Genomic DNA, 24,390 nt, shown 5'->3' with positions numbered 1-24,390 from the left:
TGCGCGCCGTGGCGACGACAGTGGGCATGGCAAGTAAATGCACATAATGAGAGACAGCGTTTCACTAGTAAATGCACATAAGAGACAGCCTTTCACCAGTAAATGCACATAATGAGGTACAGCTTTTCACCAGTAAATGCACGTAATGAGAGACAGCTTTTCACCAGTAAATGCACGTAATGCGAGAAAGCTTTTCACCAGTAAATGCGCGTAATGAGAGACAGCTTTTCACCAGTAAATGCACATAATAAGAGACAGCTTTTCACCAGTAAATGCACATAATGGCAAACAGCCAGCGTCCTCCAGTATATGTAGCCAGGGATATATGTGCCCAGTTTATGTAGCCAGAGGTATATGTCCCCAGTATATGTAGGCAGGAGTATATGTGCCCAGTATATGTAGCCAGAGGTATATGTCCCCAGTATATGTAGCCAGGGGTATATGTCCCCAGTATATGTAGGCAGGGTATATGTCCCCAGTATATGTAGGCAGGGTATATGTCCCCAGTATATGTAGGCAGGGTATATGTCCCCAGTATATGTAGCCAGGGTATATGTCCCCAGTATATGTAGGCAGGGTATATGTCCCCAGTATATTTAGGCAGGGTATATGTCCCCAGTATATGTAGCCAGGGTATATGTCCCCAGTATATGTAGGCAGGGTATATGTCCCCAGTATATGTAGGCAGGGTATATGTCCCCAGTATATGTAGGCATGGTATATGTCCCCAGTATATGTAGGCAGGGTATATGTCCCCAGTATATGTAGGCAGGGTATATGTCCCCAGTATATGTAGGCAGGGTATATGTCCCCAGTATATGTAGCCAGAGGAGGAGAGCAGCGCAGTGGAGGGAGATATGACTCCTGTGTGCCCGCGTTATAGTTTGAACCAGAGCAGCTCTCCCCCTCCCAAAGGAATGTCATGTCAGTGTTTATTCTCAGCAGCAGATATATGATGTGCTACTACATGTCTACAGCCTGAGAGCACCCAGCTTTCACATCGCATGTCAGCTGCTGAGAAGAAACGCTGACATGACATTCCTTTAGAAAGGGAGGGGGGTGCTCAGGTACAAACTATACACACGAGAGCAGGCTCTGGCAGCTGAGGAGGATGCTGGCACAATGAAGGGGACAGCAAGCAGGCTACTGTGGAGCGAGCTGGCAGCAGCAGCCTTTCCTGTCTCACCACCACTCTGTCCTCTCGTCTCTGGTCTCCCCCGACTCCTGCCCCAGGCACTGTGATCATCACGGAGACGGAGTCCTCACACATGTTCACTCCCCACTCGAGTCCTCCTGGGACTGGGCTGCCTGAGCGCTGAGGAGGCGTGGCAAAATGAAAGAGAGGAGGGGAGCGCAGCCAATGGGACAGTCACAGGAAGGCTGCGGGCTTACTATTGCTGCAGAGTGAGCTAAGGGGAGAGATAACTAGCAGGCCACGGAAACAGCCCACCCCCCGCAAATCAGCCCAGTGCGCATGTGCACAATGCCGTGCACAGAGCCAGCGTACTTTTACGGACGCTGCCAAAACGCTTACGGATTTTACGGGCAGCAATATTTAACTCTATATTTACTGACAATCCGTAAATTTACGGACCGTTGGCAACACTGCTGTGAGGTAAGGGGTCAAAGTTTATCTCGATGATGTATAGGGGGGGCGGGTCGAACACACCATACGTCCGCTGCTCGCCACGTGTGCGAAAGCTGAAATCCGCCGGGAACTGTCTGCCGGCAAACCGTTCAGGCCATCCGAAAAAATGGGCGTGGTCACGCAACAGAATGTGGGCGTGGTCATGGGTGGGGCCAAATATACATGATTTTAGTATTGCTGTAAAAGGTCTGCCAGGGAAGTTTGAGCTCTGCCATAGCGTTTTCCCCCCTTCCCCCAAAATACATGTAATCTTACAGCATTTCACCAAAAATCCACGTAATCTGGCAGAGGTTCTTCCAAAATACAGATAATATGGCAGTGGTTCCCAAAAAATAGATGTAATCTGGCAGCAGCGATTCCCCCAACATACATATAATCTGGCAGCAGTTCCCCAAAATACATTTAATCTGACAGCAGTGGTTCCCCAAAAATAGGTAGCCCCAGGTCTATAGGTGTCCCCAGAATACGTGGCCAGGGGTATAGATGTCCCCAGAACAGGTAGCCAGGGGGAGAGATGTCCCCAGAACAGGTAGCCAGGGGTATATGTGCCCAGTATATGTAGGCAGGGGTACAGGGCCGGTTCTAGACTGGCACATATGAGGGGGCAGTCAAATGGATAGGGTACAACATGTCGAGAAAATTGCGCGCCGTGGCGACGACAGTGGGCATGGCAAGTAAATGCACATAATGAGAGACAGCGTTTCACTAGTAAATGCACATAAGAGACAGCCTTTCACCAGTAAATGCACATAATGAGGTACAGCTTTTCACCAGTAAATGCACGTAATGAGAGACAGCTTTTCACCAGTAAATGCACGTAATGCGAGAAAGCTTTTCACCAGTAAATGCGCGTAATGAGAGACAGCTTTTCACCAGTAAATGCACATAATAAGAGACAGCTTTTCACCAGTAAATGCACATAATGGCAAACAGCCAGCGTCCTCCAGTATATGTAGCCAGGGATATATGTGCCCAGTTTATGTAGCCAGAGGTATATGTCCCCAGTATATGTAGGCAGGAGTATATGTGCCCAGTATATGTAGCCAGAGGTATATGTCCCCAGTATATGTAGCCAGAGGTATATGTCCCCAGTATATGTAGCCAGGGGTATATGTCCCCAGTATATGTAGGCAGGGTATATGTCCCCAGTATATGTAGGCAGGGTATATGTCCCCAGTATATGTAGGCAGGGTATATGTCCCCAGTATATGTAGCCAGGGTATATGTCCCCAGTATATGTAGGCAGGGTATATGTCCCCAGTATATGTAGGCAGGGTATATGTCCCCAGTATATGTAGCCAGGGTATATGTCCCCAGTATATGTAGGCAGGGTATATGTCCCCAGTATATGTAGGCAGGGTATATGTCCCCAGTATATGTAGGCATGGTATATGTCCCCAGTATATGTAGGCAGGGTATATGTCCCCAGTATATGTAGGCAGGGTATATGTCCCCAGTATATGTAGGCAGGGTATATGTCCCCAGTATATGTAGCCAGAGGAGGACAGCAGCGCAGTGGAGGGAGAGATGACTCCTGTGTGCCCGCGTTATAGTTTGAACCAGAGCAGCTCTCCCCCTCCCAAAGGAATGTCATGTCAGTGTTTATTCTCAGCAGCAGATATATGATGTGCTACTACATGTCTACAGCCTGAGAGCACCCAGCTTTCACATCGTATGTCAGCTGCTGAGAAGAAACGCTGACATGACATTCCTTTAGAAAGGGAGGGGGGTGCTCTGGTACAAACTATACACACACGAGAGCAGGCTCTGGCAGCTAAGGAGGATGCGGGCACAATGAAGGGGACAGCAAACAGGCTACTGTGGAGCGAGCTGGCAGCAGCAGCCTTTCCTGTCTCACCACCACTCTGTCCTCTCGTCTCTGGTCTCCCCCGACTCCTGCCCCAGGCACTGTGATCATCACGGAGACGGAGTTCTCACACATGTTCACTCCCCACTCGAGTCCTCCTGGGGCTGGGCTGCCTGAGCGCTGAGGAGGCGTGGCAAAATGAAAGAGAGGAGGGGAGCGCAGCCAATGGGACAGTCACAGGAAGGCTGCGGGCTTACTATTGCTGCAGAGTGAGCTAAGGGGAGAGATAACTAGCGGGCCACGGAAACAGCCCACCCCCCGCAAATCAGCCCAGTGCGCATGTGCACAATGCCGTGCACAGAGCCAGCGTACTTTTACGGACGCTGCCAAAACGCTTACGGATTTTACGGGCAGCAATATTTAATTCTATATTTACTGACAGTCCGTAAATTTACGGACGGTTGGCAACACTGCTGTGAGGTAAGGGGTCAAAGTTTATCTCGATGATGTATAGGGGGGGGGGCGGGTCGAACACACCATATGTCCGCTGCTCGCCACGTGTGCGAAAGCTGAAATCCGCCGGGAACTGTCTGCCGGCAAACCGTTCAGGCCATCTGAAAAAATGGGCGTGGTCACGCAACAGAATGTGGGCGTGGTCATGGGTGGGGCCAAATATACATGATTTTAGTATTGCTGTAAAAGGTCTGCCAGGGAAGTTTGAGCTCTGCCATAGCGTTTTCCCCCCTTCCCCCAAAATACATGTAATCTTACAGCATTTCACCAAAAATCCACGTAATCTGGCAGAGTTCTTCCAAAATACAGATAATATGGCAGTGGTTCCCAAAAAATAGATGTAATCTGGCAGCAGCGATTCCCCCAACATACATATAATCTGGCAGCAGTTCCCCAAAATACATTTAATCTGACAGCAGTGGTTCCCCAAAAATAGGTAGCCCCAGGTCTATAGGTGTCCCCAGAATAGGTGGCCAGGGGTATAGATGTCCCCAGAACAGGTAGCCAGGGGGAGAGATGCCCCCAGAACAGGTAGCCAGGGGTATATGTGCCCAGTATATGTAGGCAGGGGTACAGGGCCGGTTCTAGACTGGCACATATGAGGGGGCAGTCAAATGGGTAGGGTACAACATGTCGAGAAAATTGCGCGCTGTGGCGACGACAGTGGGCATGGCAAGTAAATGCACATAATGAGAGACAGCGTTTCACTAGTAAATGCACATAAGAGACAGCCTTTCACCAGTAAATGCACATAATGAGAGACAGCTTTTCACCAGTAAATGCACGTAATGAGAGACAGCTTTTCACCAGTAAATGCACGTAATGAGAGAAAGTTTTTCACCAGTAAATGCGCGTAATGAGAGACAGCTTTTCACCAGTAAATGCACATAATAAGAGACAGCTTTTCACCAGTAAATGCACATAATGGCAAACAGCCAGCGTCCTCCAGTATATGTAGCCAGGGATATATGTGCCCAGTATATGTAGCCAGAGGTATATGTCCCCAGTATATGTAGCCAGAGGTATATGTCCCCAGTATATGTAGCCAGGGGTATATGTCCCCAGTATATGTAGGCAGGGTATATGTCCCCAGTATATGTAGGCAGGGTATATGTCCCCAGTATATGTAGGCAGGGTATATGTCCCCAGTATATGTAGGCAGGGTATATGTCCCCAGTATATGTAGGCAGGGTATATGTCCCCAGTATATGTAGGCAGGGTATATGTCCCCAGTATATGTAGGCAGGGTATATGTCCCCAGTATATGTAGGCAGGGTATATGTCCCCAGTATATGTAGGCAGGGTATATGTCTCCAGTATATGTAGGCAGGGTATATGTCCCCAGTATATGTAGGCATGGTATATGTCCCCAGTATATGTAGGCAGGGTATATGTCCCCAGTATATGTAGGCAGGGTATATGTCCCCAGTATATGTAGGCAGGGTATATGTCCCCAGTATATGTAGCCAGAGGAGGAGAGCAGCGCAGTGGAGGGAGAGCTGACTCCTGTGTGCCCGCGTTATAGTTTGAACCAGAGCAGCTCTCCCCCTCCCAAAGGAATGTCATGTCAGTGTTTATTCTCAGCAGCAGATATATGATGTGCTACTACATGTCTACAGCCAGAGAGCACCCAGCTTTCACATCGCATGGCAGCTGCTGAGAAGAAACGCTGACATGACATTCCTTTAGAAAGGAGGGGGGTGCTCTGGTACAAACTATACACACACAATGAGCAGGCTCTGGCAGCTCAGGAGGATGCTGGCACAATGAAGGGGACAGCAAGCAGGCTACTGTGGAGCGAGTTGGCAGCAGCAGCCTTTCCTGTCTCACCACCACTCTGTCCTCTCGTCTCTGGTCTCCCCGACTCCTGCCCCAGGCACTGTGATCATCACGGAGACGGAGTCCTCACACATGTTCACTCCCCACTCGAGTCCTCCTGGGGCTGGGCTGCCTGAGCGCTGAGGAGGCGTGGCAAAATGAAAGAGAGGAGGGGAGTGCAGCCAATGGGACAGTCACAGGAAGGCTGCGGGCTTACTATTGCTGCAGAGTGAGCTAAGGGGAGAGATAACTAGCAGGCCACGGAAACAGCCCACCCCCCGCAAATCAGCCCAGTGCGCATGTGCACAATGCCGTGCACAGAGCCAGCGTGCTTTTACGGACGCTGCCAAAACGCTTACGGATTTTACGGGCAGCAATATTTAACTCTATATTCACTGACAATCCGTAAATTTACGGACGGTTGGCAACACTGCTGTGAGGTAAGGGGTCAAAGTTTATCTCGATGATGTATAGGGGGGGGCGGGTCGAACACACCATACGTCCGCTGCTCGCCACGTGTGCGAAAGCTGAAACCTGCCGGGAACTGTCTGCCGGCAAACCGTTCAGGCCATCTCTATTCAATAAATAATCAAAATGTTGCTGCTCTACTCTAGTCATTGAATGAGCATAAATGAATGTAACTGAGCTTCCTTGGGTGTCTGCTTGACTAAGCAGATATTACCCTATCATGTAAACATTCTTTGACCCTGATTTACGAATATTGATGAGCACTAAAACAGAGAGACCATCAGGGGCATAGCTAGAAATTATGGGGCCCCATAGCAAAGTTTTGCTTGCCCCCCGTAATTTTTTTTTTATATAAGGCATTTTTCTGAGAGCAACCTGGATATATTCTAGAATTCCATTTTATCTCTAACTTTTTAGCATTCTGTACCATCGAGTGCAGTTTGGGTTTGCTGTATTACACAGGCTCTCCATCATTTTTAAATCAGCAACTATCTACAAGCAGTCAGGGCTCGTTCACATCTAGGGTGTTTTGCACATTTTTAAAGCGCTGGCGATTTTCAAAATTGCCCTCAAAACACTAGTGCAATTATTCTCTATGAGAGAGTTCACGTTTCGTTTCCGATCCGCTCAGCAAAGTGCTGCCTGTACCATTTTTGAGGCGTTTTGCCTCAATGGAAGGTATAGGGAAATTGCAAAATACTCGAAAAAGGAATTTAAGTATTTTAAGAATAAATACATTGTATTTATTCTTTTCCGGTTCAAAGAGTTCACTTCCTGACTGATGTCAGGAAGTGAAAAAATGCAATCGCTCTGCAAAAGCGCTTATAAAAGTGCTTTAAAAAAACTGCAGCGCCCACCCGAGCACCAGGAGGACAAAAAAATTGCCCACAAAATTGAAAATCGCTGGTGTCAGCGATTTCGATCTAAGATGTGAACAAAGCCTCCCTCCATCCAGGGTGCTCTGAGCGCTCCATAAAGAATTTAAATACAAGAATAAAATACAATTTCAGTCACAACTACATGCAACAAAAAAGCCATACATCTGGCGTTGCATGGGCAGATCATCAAGAGACAAATCTCTCTCTGATGGAATCTGATCAGAGAGAGAGAGATCTTTTGGTTGCCCATACACCACAGGCTGATTTCCAATACATTTCAGCATTAAATTTCTTAGGACTACCATAACAAATGAGCCTATTCAATATTATGCTCAAAAACACCCTGATAAGTACCGCCTTATATATAGAAAAGACATCCATGTAGGAATTATAATAAGAATGACATATGCCAATGTCATCCTATACTATAATTTACAAGTGTCTCTGCGTCCCATGTCCCCGTGTCAATGCTTTTGCGCTACTGCGCATGTTCTGTACTGACAGCCATTGGGACAGGACACGAGGGTGGGCCGGCCGGGTGCATGTGTGGCGGGCAGGTGCGTGCATGCGAGCTATAATGCTGCGGTGGCGGCAGAGACTGACCTAGAGCCAGTTTTTAAATGGGCTAAGGTCAGCTAGTAAGATATAAAATATCAACTTTATTGAAACCAGAGGAATACTATTAAAATCACAACACTGCAGGTAGGAAGGGCAAAAGGCAAAGGATCTTCTTTTGTGTTATTTCATAGCAAGTTTTTGTGTGACAGCGAAGATGTACCTGCGCTGACGAATGCTGTCACTAAACAATAGTTGGAGGAGGACCCTTCATCTCTTCCTCTGGTGCAGAGCTTACTAATTCATCTTTTGCACATGGAGAGGCTTAATTTAGACAAGTTCAAATATAAATCAATACAGACATTTTCCAGGACATGGAGGAGATCCGTGGAAAAAAAAACTTTCACTAAAAATGAGATTATTGGCCTAATGAAACCATTGGCGGGGATGGAGTGGTATCTCAAGAACAAGATAGGGGGTATTTTGGTTGTTTAGATGGGGGAGGGGGGAACAGCAATAGGGAGATAGGGTTTGGTTTGTTTGATTTAGTCTTTTAATGTTGATTATTGAGAATTAGGAGGCGCACTATTATATCCCCACTACAAAGGACTCAGTTGAGAGGGCTTCTCTTCTCGATTATCACAAGGTGCAGTGGAAAAAGTCTATAGCATTTGGTTTGGAAGCTTAGAGAGCCGCAAAGGGGGCTTCCAAACAGTCCTTCATTACACCCTTTAGAGATTACGTCCTCTTAATCTTGGATATTGATGTTCTTTCTCATTCATGTCAAGATCACTATTTGGGTATAGATGTTATTGGGGTATAGATGTACCTACTTCGTAGACTCTATTATTATATATATATATATATATATATATATATATATATATATATATATATATATATATATATATATATATATATATATATATATATATATATATATTCTGTCACTTACTTCCTCCTACGGCCTGTCTCAGTGGTCCACTGCTCCAACTCACTCTAATGGTCATACACTTGACCTCATATTCACTCGTCTCTGTTCTATCACTGATTTCACTAATTCTCCTCTCCCGCTCTCTGATCATAACCTACTAAACTTCTCTCTCTCCTCCTCTCTTCCTACCACCCTGCCTCAAGCACGCTCATATACACATATGACATGCAATCTGTCTCTGATGCCTTGGCACCTCTCCTCACACAACCATTCACTGACCCTGACTCAGCAGCTGCACACTACCACTGCTCAATCACGCAAGTCATGGATGAAATCGCACCCCTCACCAATGTCCGCCCGCACCGTGTCAGTCGCCAACCCTGGCTGACCAAAGCTACTAAACAGCTAAAGGGGTGCTCTAGGGTAGCTGAACGCCGTTGGAGAAAAACTAATACGAATGAGGATTTCATTACTTACAAAAAAGAGTTGAACAAGTTTAAAACCGCTCTCTCTTCTGCAAAACACTCATACTTCTCCTCCCTCATATCCTCCCACTTGCACAATCCAAAGTGCCTGTTCAGTACTTTAAACTCCCTTCTCCGTCCACCCCCTCCTCCTCCTTCTTCATGCTTATCAGCTGAAGAATTTGCAACATACTTTACAGATAAAATTGCAAAAATCCGTAGTGTGTTTTCCACGCAGACATCAAACTCCATCTCCACTCCTCTTGTTGACTGCTCTCTTTCCAGTTTCTCTCCACTCTCTGAACATTCGCTCTCTTCCCTTATCTCCAAATCCCATCTAACCACCTGTTTTTTGGATCCTATCCCATCACATCTCATTCCACAGCTATCCACATCCCTCATCCCTGCCCTAACATCGCTGTTTAACCTATCCCTCTCCACCGGAATTTTTACATCCTCACTCAAGAGGGCTGTTGTAACACCACTACTTAAAAAACCATCTCTAGACCCCACCGAACTTGCTAACTACCGCTCAGTGTCACTTCTTCCATTTGCATCTAAATTACTTGAACGCCACATCCATGCAGAACTAAGTCAGTATTTATCTGCAAATTCCTTGCTCGATCAGTTCCAATCTGGCTTCCGGCCAAACTACTCCAAAGAAACAGCCCTCACCAAAGTAGCTAATGATCTCCTCACAGCTAAATCCAAAGGCTATTATTCCATACTCATCCTTCTAGATCTGTCATCAGCATTCGACACTGTCGACCACACTCTACTCCTACAGATCCTTTCATCTATAGGAATAAAGGACCTCTCTCTCCTGGATATCTTCCTACCTCTCTGGAAGGTCTTTCCCTGTTTCTTATTCAGATCAGGCCTCCTCTTCACATCCTCTGTCTGTATGGGTACCTCAAGGCTCTGTCCTCGGTCCCCTCCTCTTCTCCATCTACATGCACGGTCTTGGTAACTTAATCAGCTCATTTGGTTTCCAATACCACCTATATGCAGACGATACACAACGATACACAACTGTACCTCTCGGCCCCAGACCTTAACTCCCTCCTCACCCGGGTTCCTGACTGCCTGTCCGCTATCTCCTCTTTCATGTCCTCTCGTTTCTTAAAACTTAATATGAATAAAACTGAACTAATAGTCTTTCCACCATCCCTGTCCACCCCTTTGCCTGATATTACAATAAATGTTAACAACACGTCTATAACATCAGTTCCCAAAAAAGCACGGTGCTTGGGGGTAATATTTGATTCCTCTCTCTCATTTACTCCTCACATTAACTCCCTAACCAGCTCCTGCCATTTCCAACTGAAAAACATAGCACGTATCCGACCTTTTCTCTCCCATGACACAACCAAAATGTTAGTACATGCTCTTATTATATCTCGATTGGACTATTGCAATATATTGCTCGGTGGACTTCCAACTAACCGACTAACACCGCTCAATTCTGTACTGAACTCTGCTGCTCGACTCATTCATCTCTCCTCTCGCTCTTTCTCTGCTGACCCTCTCTGTCAAGCTCTTCACTGGCTACCAATTAATGAGAGGATTCAGTTCAAACTCTTAACCATAACCTACAAAGCTCTCCACAATCTCTCTCCCCTGTACATCTCCTCACTAGTCTCCAGATACCAACCCAACCGCAATCTCAGATCTGCACACGAGCTTCTTCTATCCTCTTCTACAATTACCTCCTCACATTCACGTGTACAAGACTTCTCACGTGCCTCACCCCTCCTCTGGAATGCCCTTCCACAACACATCCGCCACTCTTCCACCTTCGAAATCTTTAAACGCTCCCTCAAAACCCACCTTTTCCGACAAGCTTATTCTCTAGCTTAGGCCATGCACTTACTAAATAACCTAATTACGCACTGCCTGTACATATACTGTATACTTCCCCCACCTCCTGTTTCCACCCCATTCCTTTAGATTGTAAGCTCGCAAGGGCAGGGCTCTCACCCTTTTGTGTCATGGAATGTTATTAATTCAATTGCTTGCACACTGTTAGAAATTTATACATCTTAGTCATCATGTTAAATCAAGTTGTAATCAGCAGTGCTGTATCTTGTATCGGTGTTCATATTTCATGTATATCATTGTCTGTATCATTATGTATCCCTTGTTTGTTTTCTTACATTGTACAGCGCCACGGAATATGTTAACGCTTTATAAATAAATAAATAATAATAATAATAATAATAATAATAATATATATATATATATATATGTATATATATATATATATATATATATATATATATATATATATATATATATATATATATATATATGTATGTATATATATATATATATATATATATATATATATATATATATATATATATATATATATATATATATATAGCCTATTGTCCCGTTTTCATACACACACATATATATATATATATATATATATATATATATATATTGTATTGTATCTAGGATAAACAATAATCACAAGGTCTCATTATGCAGCTATCCTCATCCCTCATCCCTGTACTAATATATATGTTTAACCTATCCCTCGCCCCTATCCCTCGCCACTGGTACTTTTCTGTCCTCACTCAAAAAGGCTGTTGTAACACCGCTATTAAAAAAAAAATAATTCTCAACTGCAATCGACAACTCGCTCGGTGTCACTTTTCGTCTAAATTACTTGAATGCCAAATACACGCTAAACTAAGCCATTATTTATCTGCTAATTCCCTGGTTGACCAGTTCCAGTGTGGCTTTCATGCAAACCACTCCACAGAAACAGCCCTTAGTAAAGTGGTTAATGATCTTCTTATAGCTAAATCCAAAGGCCATTATTCCATGCTCATCCTTCTTTATCTGCCATCAGCGTTTGATACTGTCGACCACACTTTACTCCTACAGATCCTTTCATCTATAGGCATAAAGGGCTTTGCTCTCTACTTGATATATTCCTATCTCTCTGGAAGGTCTTTCACCATCTCTTACTCAGATCAGACCTCCTCTCCCCATCCTTTGTCTGTGGGGAACCTTAAGGCTCTGTCCTTGGTGCCCTCCTCTTTTCCATCTACATGCATGGCCTTGGAAACTTAATCAACTCATTTGGCTTTCAATATCACTTGTATGCAGATGATACCCAACTTTACCTCTCGGCCCCAGACCGTAACTCCCTCCTCATATGTGTTCCTGTCTCCCTGTCTGCTATATGCTCTTTCAAGACCTCTCCCCTCTTAAAACTTAATATGAATAAAACAGAAGTAACAGGGGCGTAACTAGCAATCATTGGTCCCCCTGCGATATTTTGGGATGGGGCCCCCGCATTATATATTCAATATGGACCCCCATTTTAGTATATTAGGAAGTGATTAATATAGGGGCATAGAGGTCAGGGTTAAGTGTAAGGGGAGAGAGAAAGTGAGTGGATGAGAGTGAGTGGGTGAGAGTGAGTGGGTGAGAGTGAGTGAGAGAGAGTGAGTGAGTGAAATGCAGGGCACAGCAGGGATGAAGCATACCTTTGCACATGATCTCATCCCTCTGCTAAGCCTGCACAGACTGTGTTCTCCTTCCCTGTGTCACCCAACATCCCAGTGCAGGAGATAAGCATCTTCCCAGCAGAGAGATAAGCATCTTCCCAGCAGAAGTCCTCTACATCACTCACGGAATGCTGCTCTGATGAACTGGCCCAGCAAGCACACAGCCAGCATCAGAGGGCAGAGGAGCAGAAGCTAGCAGTTGGCTGATGGTGTAATGGTTAAGGGCTCTGCCTCTGACACAGGAGACCAGGGTTCGAATCTCGGCTCTGCCTGTTCAGTAAGCCAGCACTAATTCAGTAGGAGACCTTTGGCAAGTCTCCCTTACACTGCTACTGCCAATAGAGCGCGCCCTAGTGGCTGCTGCTCTGCTCTGGCGCTTTGAGTCCGCAAGGAGAAAAGCGCAATATAAATGTTATTTGTCTTGTCTTGTCTACCAGCTCTATCAGCAGGCTATTGGCATTAGTGAGGAGAGTCCCGATGATGGTTTTGTCGACAGATGCGGAGAAGGCATTCGACAGGGTAAACTGGAATTTTATTATGGCCACTTTATGATATGCGGGGTTCGGAGATATGTTAAGATGGTTTGGTGCATTATACTCCAATTCAACTGTGAGAGTGAGAGCGAATGGTACCCTGTCGGATGCCTTCTCCTTGTCTAATGGGCCGAGACAGGATTGCCCTATGTCTCCCATTATTTTTATTTTGACGTTAGATGTATTTATGTGTATGGTTAGGAAATCTAGGGATATTCATGGGGTAGTAGTAGGAGAAGAGGTACACAAAATGTCGGATTTTGCAGATGATATTTTATTTCATGTTTTGGAGCCACTGGTGTCACTGCCTAACTTGATTAAGGAAATTGAGAAGTATGGGATTTTTTCAAATTTTAAGATTAATGTCTCTAAATCTGAGGCGCTTAATGTGTCATTAGCCCCAGTGGTTTTGAATTTAGTAAAGAGTAGTTTTCCGTTTCCTTTCAGAAAAGATGCAATTAGATATTTGGGTATAATGTTATCTAGTGATCTGGCAAAATGATACGGTCTTAATAATGTCCCATTACTTAATTCAATTAAAAAAGATCTGGAGGGGTGGGGAAGGAAGAGGTTCTCGTGGTTTGGGTGTATAGACATTATTAAGATGAATGTACTACCTAGTTTTGATTTCTGTATGTCTATGATTCCGAACTGTGTGCCTGCGGCTTTTTTCCCGTCCTTGAAATCAATTTTTATAAGATTTGTATGGCAGGGGAAGTCTTCGAGATTAGCATATGGAGTTTTGGTTAGTCCTAAAAAAAGATGGGGGCTGGGGCTTCCTGATCTTAAGGTGTATTATAATGCATGTGTTCTGGTTAGGCTTTTTGATTGGACGTATGGTAAATATGTGAAAAGTTGGGTAAATATTGAAAAAAAGTTGGTTGGAATGGATTTGGCAAAGGTTTTTTTGGTTTCCGGAGGCATCTAGAGAGCTGCCATAATTAACTCCCTTTTGGATTAAAAATATAATTAAGGTTTGGGATGGAATTAATAAAAAGTGGGGTTGGTCTGGGGGAATATCTCTTTTGTCACCATTGGAGGGTTTCTCTTTTTTTCCCCCAGGTAAGGAAAAGGGTTTTTTTAGATTATGGGGGAGGGGAGGAGGGGTGGTCTTGAGGGATATTTTGAAGAATGGGAAAATTAAATCTCTAAGTGAGTTGCGGCAGGAATTTGGACAATTCTCATTTGATTTTTGGAGGCATGCACAGTTGAAGCATTTTTTGGCGGAGAAGGAAATAACCTCTTATTTTTGAGTTGATTTATCTGAATTTGAAAAATAATTTGTTTTGGAGGCTCCTCCTGTACATCTAGTGTCGTTCTTGTATAGAGAAATGAATCGGATGGGAGATGGGAATTTTTTGGGTTATTTGGATAGGTGGGAGGAGGACATTGGCATCTCTTTGGATAATAGCCAGAAGAGGAAGATCTGTATTCTAGCTCAAGCGACGTCTGTAAGCTCTAGAATAAAGGAAATTAATTTCAAATTGTTATCTAGGTGGTATAAGACACCGGATAAATTAGCTGTAATGTTTCAGGGAATTAGTGATAGATGCTGGAGAGGGTGTGGGGCAAAAGGTACATTGGTGCATTTGATGTGGGAGTGTCCGGTTATTTCAGGGTTTTGGAAAGGTGTGTTGGAAAGTATTGGGGGAATATGTGAAGAAGAGGGTGAACTGGGTGCTGTGAAAGTGTTGTTGAATGGAATGTGTGCATCTATTGGTAGGTATAAGAGATCTTTGGTACCTCAATTATTGATTGCAGCTAAGAGTTTGATTCCGGTTAAATGGAGATGCCAAGGTTCTCCATCCCTTAAGGAATGGGTTGGAAGAGTAAATATGATGAAGGGGTTGGAGAATCAAATTGCATTACAGCAGGATAAGTTAGAAGGTTTTAATTTCAAGTGGGAAAAATGGAGTGCATTTCAGGGTACAAAGGAATATGGGGATATGATGGAGATGTAGGAGGAGGAGTCTCTGGGGAATGTAAGGAGGAGATTATGGCAAGGAATGGAATTTATAGGATGTATGAATATTATGGAGATTAAAGAGACTATGTAACAACATTTTCAGCCTTAGTTCTTCTATCCTATGCCTGTTCTAATGTGCTCTGGCTTACTGCAGCCTTTCCTAATTGCACAGTGCCTGTGTTATCTCTGTTATATGATCTAATCTGTTTCCTTCTGTCGGCTCTCTCGGGCTAAGGCTTGAATGTGTGGAATGTGCAGGGCTGCTTGTGATTGGATAGAAGCGGTACACACCCTCTGCAGGCTCTGTATGACTCACAAACTCTGCTTATGTGAGCCTATCACAAGCTGGTTAGTTTGTAAACACTGCCTAAAACTGTTAATTACAAGCCAGGTTTGCAGCAGAGAGTGGCAGAAACAGCACAGAGGGGCCCAGAAGAACATAAGGAATAGAATGGTATGCTTTTTGCTGTAAAAATTTTAGAGTACCGATTCTCTTTAAGGAACTTGTAGATAATGAGATATTGATATGATGAGGATTCTGTTTGTGGATATGGGAGGAGGAAGGGGGTCTGGGACTGTTTTTTTTTTTTTCTCTCTCTTTTTCTCTTTCTTTATAATTTGAAAAAAAAGGATTGATGCAATGTATATTGTTGTTTGGAACAAATGATTGGAATGTTCATTTTCCTTAATAAAATAAATTATATGAAAAAAAAAGCAGGCTATTGGCAGGATGTAACTTCCTGTGAGGGAACACGTGAGTGGCTCTCTGATGCTGACCAGTGGCTGCTTGGATATGTGTTTCTGCCCGGGACAGTCTTCCATCTAAGTTGCAGGTTACCTCTTTACTGCCCTTGCACTCTGTACACTGCCTGCTCTCGTCTGCTAAGGATCACATTATGCAGGCAGCCAGCATGGGCGGGCCCCTGTGAATCTCCGGGTCCTCCTGCAGTTGAGGGCCCTGCATGGGCTAAAGTTAGGCCTCTGAGAACTAATCATCTTTCCACCGTCTCTGTCCACCTCTCTGCCTAATATGACAATAAATGTTAATAACATCCCTCTGAAGTTTGGGAACTTCAGTTCCCAAAGCACGTTGCTTAGAGGTAATATTTGATTCTTCTCTCTCATTTATTCATCACATTCACTCCCTAACCAGCTCCTGTCATCTCTAACTCAAATCCTGCATCCAACCTTTTCTCACTCTGGACACTACTAAGAGTATCCATTTTAAACTCCTAACCCTAACCTACAAAACTCTCCACAATCTCTCCCTCCCCGTACATTCCCTCACTTGTTTCCAGATACTAAACCTACCTCAATCTCAGACCTGTACATGAGCTTCTTTTGTCCTCCTCTAAAATCAACTCCTCACATTCAAATATACAAGACTTCTCACGTGCCTCATCCCTCCTCAGGAATGCCCTTCCACAGCACCATCTGTCACTCTCCAACCTCTAAAATCTTTAACCACTCGAGGACCACGGTCTGAAACCCCCCTAGTGACCAGGCTATTTTTTTTACAATTAAGGCCACTGCAGCTTTGAGGGCTAGCTGCAGGGCAGTACAACTCAGCACACAAGTGATTCCTCCCCCCCTCTTTTCTGCCCACCAAAGTGTCACACGGTTGTGCCTAGTACATCGCTGCTGTAGATCGCAGCGCTGTACAGAGTAAATAGACAGCGATCGCCAATTGGCATGGAACGGTCCTGGGGCTGCCGCCACGTTCACGCCAATTGGCGTTACGCGGGCGGCAAGAGGTTGAAGGCTCCCTCAAAACTCACTGTTCCCGACAACCATATGCTCTAACTTACGCCATTCCCCCTTCGACCTCTCGTCAAGTTTTACTCCTTACTAGATGTATAGTACATACTTCCCCACTTCTTGTTTCCCCCCCCCCCATTCCTTTAGATTGTAAGCTCGCAAGGGCAGGGCTCTCTCAGCCTTTTGTGTCTTAGAATTTGTTATTCATTTCATAGCTTGCACTCTGTAATACATTTTATTCATCATGTTACATTTGTCATTGTAGTCACCAGTTCTGTATTTTGTCTCCATATTTGATGCATTGCATTGTCTGTATCATTATGTACCCCTTGTTTGTTTTCCTACTTTGTACAGCACCACAGAATATGTTGGCACTTTATAAAATAATAATAATAGTAATAATAATAATAATGTTATATACTGTACATACACATAAATGCATGCATAATAGATGACACTCAATACACGTTCCAACTTGAGAATGAAGTCTGACAACAAATGAAAGTAAGTTTACCCTATGAATAATAAGGCAATGTCCACCCCGTTGCCAAAGTGAATCAGTAGGCATGTGAAGTAAAATATCTTATATAAAATAAGTAAGAAGATATTACCTAGATGACAAAGGATGCTACTCAAGTGCCCCCATTCACTCCCTCACGCTTTCTGCGGTAAGCCTGCTTCTCCAGAGGTAAGCATCCAGCTCCCTGGCCCCAGTTTAAATACTGAGCAGTGCCCGGTAACTGGTGCTAATCACTTCATACATAACATGCCTGGCTATTTAAAGGGACTCCGAGCCCACCGTAGGTTGGGAGGTCCCTCTGCATCCTTCTGGCTCTTCTCCCAGGCCCTGCACAGAAATGGCTCCCGATGACACTGGGCACGAGTGTCGAGCTCCTTCTTCCGCATAGATGACGTCAGTCGTCACCATGCCGGCCGCCTCGCGTCATCACGGCGGCCGCCGTGACAGTACGGCGCATGCGCGATTAAACCGTGCATGCGCAGTACTGTCACGCCGGCCGCCGTGATGACGCGAGGCGGCCAGCGTGGTGACGACTGACGTCATCTATGCGGAAGAAGGAGCCCAACACTCGGGCCCAGTGTCACCGGGAGCCGCCGGGGGCCATTTCTGAGCAGGGTCTGGGAGAAGAGCCAGAAGGACTCCGAGGGACCTCCCGACCTATGGAGGGCTGGAGAAAGCCCCAGGTAAGTTCAGATTTTGATTTTATTTACTGGTCAGAGTCCCTTTAAATTGAAATTTCGCGGGAATGGGCCTTGTGACACTGCCTCTGTCTCTGTTCCCCAAATGTTAATGTGCCCCTGGTGCCCATGCATTAAAATCTCTCACCTTTCTGGCTGCAGCGAGTCCAGCTGCTCCTTCTTCCTCATTCACATCCCATGTAGCTGCCGCAAATAGCACGTTGCACGTGTGTGAAGCTGCACTCACACACCAGTGTGGCAGCCACATGGACCACGAATATGCGGATGAAGGAGCAGCTGGGCTTGCGGTGGCCAGACAGGTGAGAGATTTTAATGCATGGCACATCAACGTTTGGGGGGACAGCGACCAAGGGTTCTGTTGCCTTCATCGCTAGTTCCGATATTGCATGCCATTACCACCATGCCCCCAATCGACTACGTCGGTCCAATGTATTCCAGCTTGGTAGATTGATGCATTAGACTGATTTCAGCCTGAAATTGGTTGAATCTTCTATCAGGAATGCTTGTTGCGGCAATGATTTTCATACAATTCAATAATAACTATTGTATTGGATGGCTGGTCAGCCGCAAAAACCGCTAGATGTATGGCCACCTTTATACCTTAAAGGGATACTGTAGGGGGTCGGGGGAAAATGGGCTGAACTTACCCGGGGCTTCTAATGGTCCCCCGCAGACATCCTGTGTTGGCGCAGCCACTCCCCAATGCTCCGGCCCCGCCTCCGGTTCACTTCTGGAATTTCTGACTTTAAAGTCAGAAAACCACTGCGCCTGCGTTGCCGTGTCCACGCTCCCGCTGATGTCACCAGGAGTGTACTGCGCAGACACATACCATACTGGGCCTGCGCCGTGCGCTCTTGATGACATCAGCGGGATCGAGGACACGGCAATGCAGGCGCAGTGGTTTTCTGACTTTAAAGTCAGAAATTCCAGAAGTGAACTGGAGGCGGGGCCGGAGCATCGGTAAGCGGCTGCACGGGCACAGGATGTCTGCGGGGGACCGTTAGAAGCCCCGGGTAAGTTCAGCTCATTTTCCCCCGACCCCCCCTACAGTATCCCTTTAAATAAAGTGAGATCATGAGCTCTAGAGGATATTCCACACACAAAAGAAAGCATAAAATCTGAAAAGAGGTGCTTATTTCGAGTCTGTATAGAGTAATTTTTAATGTTCTGTGCAGTTGACCATTAAATCTAGAAAAAGATTATATATTGTTTGAATTGTATACAACTGTGCAATACCTTATTTTATTAGCAGTTTTGTCGATTGTTTGTCTAATCTTTCTTGAAAACTGGAACACCGAAGAAAGCAGTAAACTATCTCCAATTACCTGCATTGTTTAGAAAGAAATGTTAGTGTTCAGAAACCTTTTTATTTAAAACACATGTTAATGATGTACAGTAATTCTATTTTCATGTGCAGTTGCAGCTGATGTATAATTTAACTGTAAAATATTATGCAAAATATTCAAGGAAATAGAAATGTGAAAATTTTGCAAACACAAAATGTCATATTTTCACTGCAAAATGGATTGTATGCACATGCACCTCCCATCCTCAGAAAACACAAGATTTGCTTCAATCTCCTTCATATCTAGACAATGGGCATGATTCATCAAGCTGCGCTGCTTATCAGGCAGGCAAAGCGGGCGCTTAATGTGAAGGAGCGCCCGCTTTGTCTGCCTTACATAGCAGCCCTTGCTGCTATGCAAGGAGTGTGCCTTCCTTAGTTACATGCTTTGCTTACATATCAATATGTGTAACTTTAACTGCAGGCGGTGCTGTGAAGTATCGCTGCCGCGATACTTCACTCGTGGCCGCTACTATGTTAATTTACATAGTTTGAACTATGTAAATTAACATAGTAGCGGCCGCGAATGAAGTATCGTAGTAACAATACTTCACAGGACCGCCTGTAGTTAAAATTATGTATGTTGCTATGCAAGCAAAGCACATAACTAAGGAAGACATGTTCCTTACATAGCAGGAGCCTAAGGAGAGATGAGTATGCACGTGCTAGGAGAGGTGCAGTGCAAGGAGAGAAGAGAAGGGTCCGGCAGGTAATTCTATAATTCTACTCTGCTGTGGCTGGCTGCTCAGTATAATGTAAGGGGAAAACATCACTAGCCACACTATAATGATGCCAATTAAACCATCATTTACTATGAGTCCTGGTGATCAATAAAACACTTGCAGTAACAATTCATTTTTAAGAACAGCATTAGCAAGGCCGGTGCGCGTGAATGGACGAAAGATTGCGCCCGAAGCCAGCGGAGGATAAGCGGTGGCCACGGACAGGTAATATATAGTGCAATGGGCACTAGAGGGACATATTACACAAGGGGGACAGCATTGGGGGTTTTGTCATGTTTGTTGCTGATCCCGATATCGCTTACAGTTACCCCCACGCACCCAATTATGTAAATCGACCCTACATCTTGCAGCGTGTCCGCCTGATTAAAGCGACCAATTTCAGGCTGAAATTGGTCGCATAGTCGACCAATTGCAGGCACTTAGCAGCCTACATTTTCATTTTATTCAGATTATAATAATCGAATCGAAAGGCTGATCGTCCGCCAAGTTGTCTGATGTATGGCCACGTTAACTCAGTTTAAACTCTGATTGGTTTATATTCGAGTATGTACTCTGTAAAGCATTGAGGAATATATCACTGTTTATCTTCTGGGTTAAAGCTAAACTTCCTGCTTTTGGTCAAGCAGCAGACTTATTTTAATGTAATGAACTGGAAGAATAGAAACTCCTTTCTTGGAAGGTATTCAGGAGCAGTGTTTTTATGGGGAACATCGATGCTTTCCTTGCATTGATAGACATCCATGGCTATAATTACTAGGTTATTACCAGCAGTGTTGATCCAGGGATTTTATCTGACTGCCCTTTGAGTCAGGAAGGATTTTTTCCCTTTTAGGGCTAATTGGTCCAAGCCTTGTAAGGGTTTTTTGCCTTCCCCTGGATCAACTGAGATATGTGAGGGTCAGGGGCGCCGCCAGCATACAGGCGAGGCACCTCCCCCGCTTGATGCCTTACTTTAAAGGGGGCCTCACTCTGCTGTTGGTGGCTGCTTCCCCCAACTGTCCCCGCTCAGCATGACAGCGCTGCCACTTGTCCCATCTGCTGCCCTGGCCCTGAATCATTGGTCACGCATGAGAGCGCTGCTGCTCCACTCAGCATCTCTTTTTTTTGTCATTCCCCTGCGACTGGGAGGAGGGACGGTGTGTACTCTCTTCCGTCGGGTCTCTCCCGGGTTTCAGTTTACAAAATGTGCCCACTCAAGCAGAGCAGCTTATGCTGCTTTCTCCCTGGGCTGGAGTGGACAGGCATGGCAGAGAAAACAGCCAGGATACCGCAGTTCCAGCCGTACAGAGAGTGTGGGATGCCCCCCAGAGAGTGTGGGATGCCCCCCCCCCCCCCTTTGAGGAAAGTTCAAAGGCTGCCTTTAAAGTGTTTTTTTTTTCTTTTAACTGCTTGATTGTCCAGAGCTAGGGAGAAGGGGAGAGGGAGTTGACATAGAGAGAGAGAGTGTGTGTGTGTGTGTGTGTGTGTGTGTGTGTGTGTGTGTCAGAGCGTGTATGTATGCTCACAGTGTGTGTATGTGTGTGCCAGAGAGAGAAAGTGTGTCCACAATGTGTGTTTGTGTGTGTCTGTGAGCACAGGATGTGTGTGTGTGTTCCAGAGTGTGTCTGTATGTGTCCATAGTGTGTGTAAGTGTGTGCCAGAGAGAGAAAGTGTGTGTGCTGTGTACAGTTTGTGTGTGTGTGTCCACAATGTGTGCTTGTGTGTGTCCACAGTGTGTGTATATGTGTGCTAGAGTGTGTGTGTCTGTGTGTGTACAGCATGTGTGTACAGTGTGTGTATGTATGTACCAGAATGTTTGTGTGTGTGTGTGTGTGTCCACAATGTGAGTGCCAGAGTGTGTGTGTCTCTGTGTGCCCATTATGTGTGCGCCAGAGTGTGTGTGTGTGTTTATGTGTCAGAGTATGTGTGTGCGTGCGTGTCTTTTATTTTTTATTTTAAAGGCATGCTTTCTGGGGATGGGGATAGAGTATCGCCCAGGCTGGGGCTGACTGGCAGAAGTTTCCTGGGGGGGGGGGGGGGGGGAGTAGTCCATAAGAGCTAGGCTTTAGGGGGGGGGGGGGTCTTGTCCAGGCTGCAAGTGGGCTTTTTATAGGGTGGCGTGAAAGACCTTCCCTGCTACCACTCACCATGCAAGTTTACAGGCAGATACTGGCGCCGCTTTCTTCAGAGGTGCCACACCCATTTTTGCTCCACTCCATATATGGAAGGGGTTGGGGGGCCTCAAGTTATAGCTTGCTTGGGGCCACCAAAACCCTAGTTGCACCCCTGGTGAGGGTGCAGACTAATGTTGTACCATATTTTCTGATTGAACTGGAAGGACATATGTCTTTTTCAACCAAATAACTAAGTAGAATCAGAATCAGTTTTATACGCCAAGTACAACTGGTCGTACCCAGAATTGGTTTTGACATGTACAGGGACCATGCAAGACATAAAGTAGGGGATAAGACAGAACTCTGTTACAGCAAAAGTTCTACAAAAAAGTATCCATAGCAGGAATACCAAGGAAAAAACATTGGGCAGAAGCAGAATAAAGGGGAAAAGGAGGGGGAGTGATAGCGGGAGGGAGGTGGCGTAGAGCGAGTTCAAGTCTAATAGCAAAGCGTAAAAATGTGTTATTTTTCCTTGAGAAGAAGCAGAGGTCATTGGCAATCCTCATTGCTCTGGAACGCAGTCTGGAGTTATGGAGGAGGAAGGCGGGGAAAAAGGTTTCGTGATGATTCTCTCTGCTGATCTGATGATAACTATGTAACTGGCTAGCATTCAGGTTCTAGGTTAAAGCAGACCTTCCTGTTTGTTAGACAGGTCACAGGACAGGGGCATAAATACAGTTTGCCAGGCCCCCAGAAAAATACTGCCAGCCAGGCCCCCTCTTCCCTCTCAGGTCACAGTATATTTTTTGGTCCACACTCACCGTAGGTAGAGCAGCAGCATTATATTTCACCTGCTTCCAGTGGCGGGAATGGTCCTCCTCTTTCCTCTTCAATAAAGCATTGTGTCATGCAACCTATCACCATGCAGCTCCCATCTCTGTCCTTTGTGTGACAGACGGTAGTAGCCACAAGGTAAAAGGCTGTAGAGAGGAGTGAGGAATACCCATCCTGCTGCCAAAATCAGCTCAAGTATGCTGCACAGCTGCTCCTGCTCTGCTTTATGTAAGCACAGGAGCAGCCCCCCTTAGCTCCTGGGCCCCCCTGGGATTGTGGGAGGTGTGCAGGGCCGGTTTAAGCAACAATGGGGCCCCAGGGCAAAATAAACCTGGGCCCCCCCCCCAATAGATACCCCGGAACAAAAATCTGCATTAAGGGACCTTTTTTGCAGCTGGTATAGTCAGGGTGTGAAGCCCCAATCAGTCGGAGCTCCACATTCTGGCTACCCCAGCCTGCATGGGGGACAAGGGGTTAAAAAGTTTCAGGAGGGGGGACCCCACATAATTCCCACACTCTAAACATAAAAAAAAAAATTAGGAAAAAATGCCAGGGATCTTCATACAGCCATATTGCGGCAGTATAGTGATCCCTGGCCAAAGTGCTGCGGCTGCGTATGGACCCCCTGGAAACCCCGTCAGGAAATTTATTGCTCTCTCTTTTGATACATGTAAAATTACACTACCGTCAGGTTTGCTACTAAAAGTGACATTTACCGCATTTAAAAGTATCCTTTTTTCCTTCAAAACTTTAAAATCAATTTTCTCAAAAACTATAAGGTCTTTTTGAAAAATTGTGTGTTCCTCTTATCCCCAATGATCTCCTTAACATAACCTGCAAATGTAGGGTTTCTAGCCTTTAAGGTGGATTTGCTATTAACCATTAAAGTCGGCAGGTTTTTAAATGTGTATTATTTTTCCTTTGAAACTTTAAAATCGATTTTCTCAAAAACTAAAAGGCCGATTTGAATTTTTTTTCCTCTTGTTGCCACTGGGGGCCCCTACAAGCTCTGGGGCCCTGGGGCAATTGCCCCCTTTGCCTCTATGGTAGCACCGACCCTGGAGGTGTGGGGACTATTTTACTCCCTTGTCACAGGATAATTTTTCAGGATAGATACTGGCAGAATGTGAAGCTCTTTTCTCTCTGAGAAGGTAGACTGGCATCTGTGAAACTGTCAGAAAGTTGGTGGGAAAGGTAGCATTCATCTTCCTGGTGAAAGACAGTTTCTGTTTATCAGAACACAAAGCAAATTTTAACAATAGACAGTAACAAGACACAACCTTATGTT

The 24,390-nt window shown here is 45.3% G+C and overlaps 1 protein-coding gene across 3 annotated transcripts in view; it reads right to left on the bottom strand.

Moving 5' to 3' along the window:
* The window catches only part of CEP170 (centrosomal protein 170), a 771,544-nt gene that overhangs the window by 81,286 nt on the left and 665,868 nt on the right, over positions 1 to 24,390 (bottom strand). For all 3 annotated transcript variants that reach the window (XM_068231897.1, XM_068231898.1, XM_068231899.1), the window contains one exon: positions 19,324 to 19,412. In XM_068231897.1, the coding sequence (XP_068087998.1) occupies positions 19,324 to 19,412 (89 nt within the window). The remainder of the gene's footprint in view (positions 1 to 19,323; positions 19,413 to 24,390) is intronic.

Source organism: Hyperolius riggenbachi, chromosome 4, assembly GCF_040937935.1.
Source record: "Hyperolius riggenbachi isolate aHypRig1 chromosome 4, aHypRig1.pri, whole genome shotgun sequence".
NCBI classification, from domain to species: Eukaryota; Metazoa; Chordata; class Amphibia; order Anura; family Hyperoliidae; genus Hyperolius; species Hyperolius riggenbachi.
Note: the sequence above shows the minus strand (reverse complement) of the source record. Positions and strands in the feature narration are given on the sequence as shown.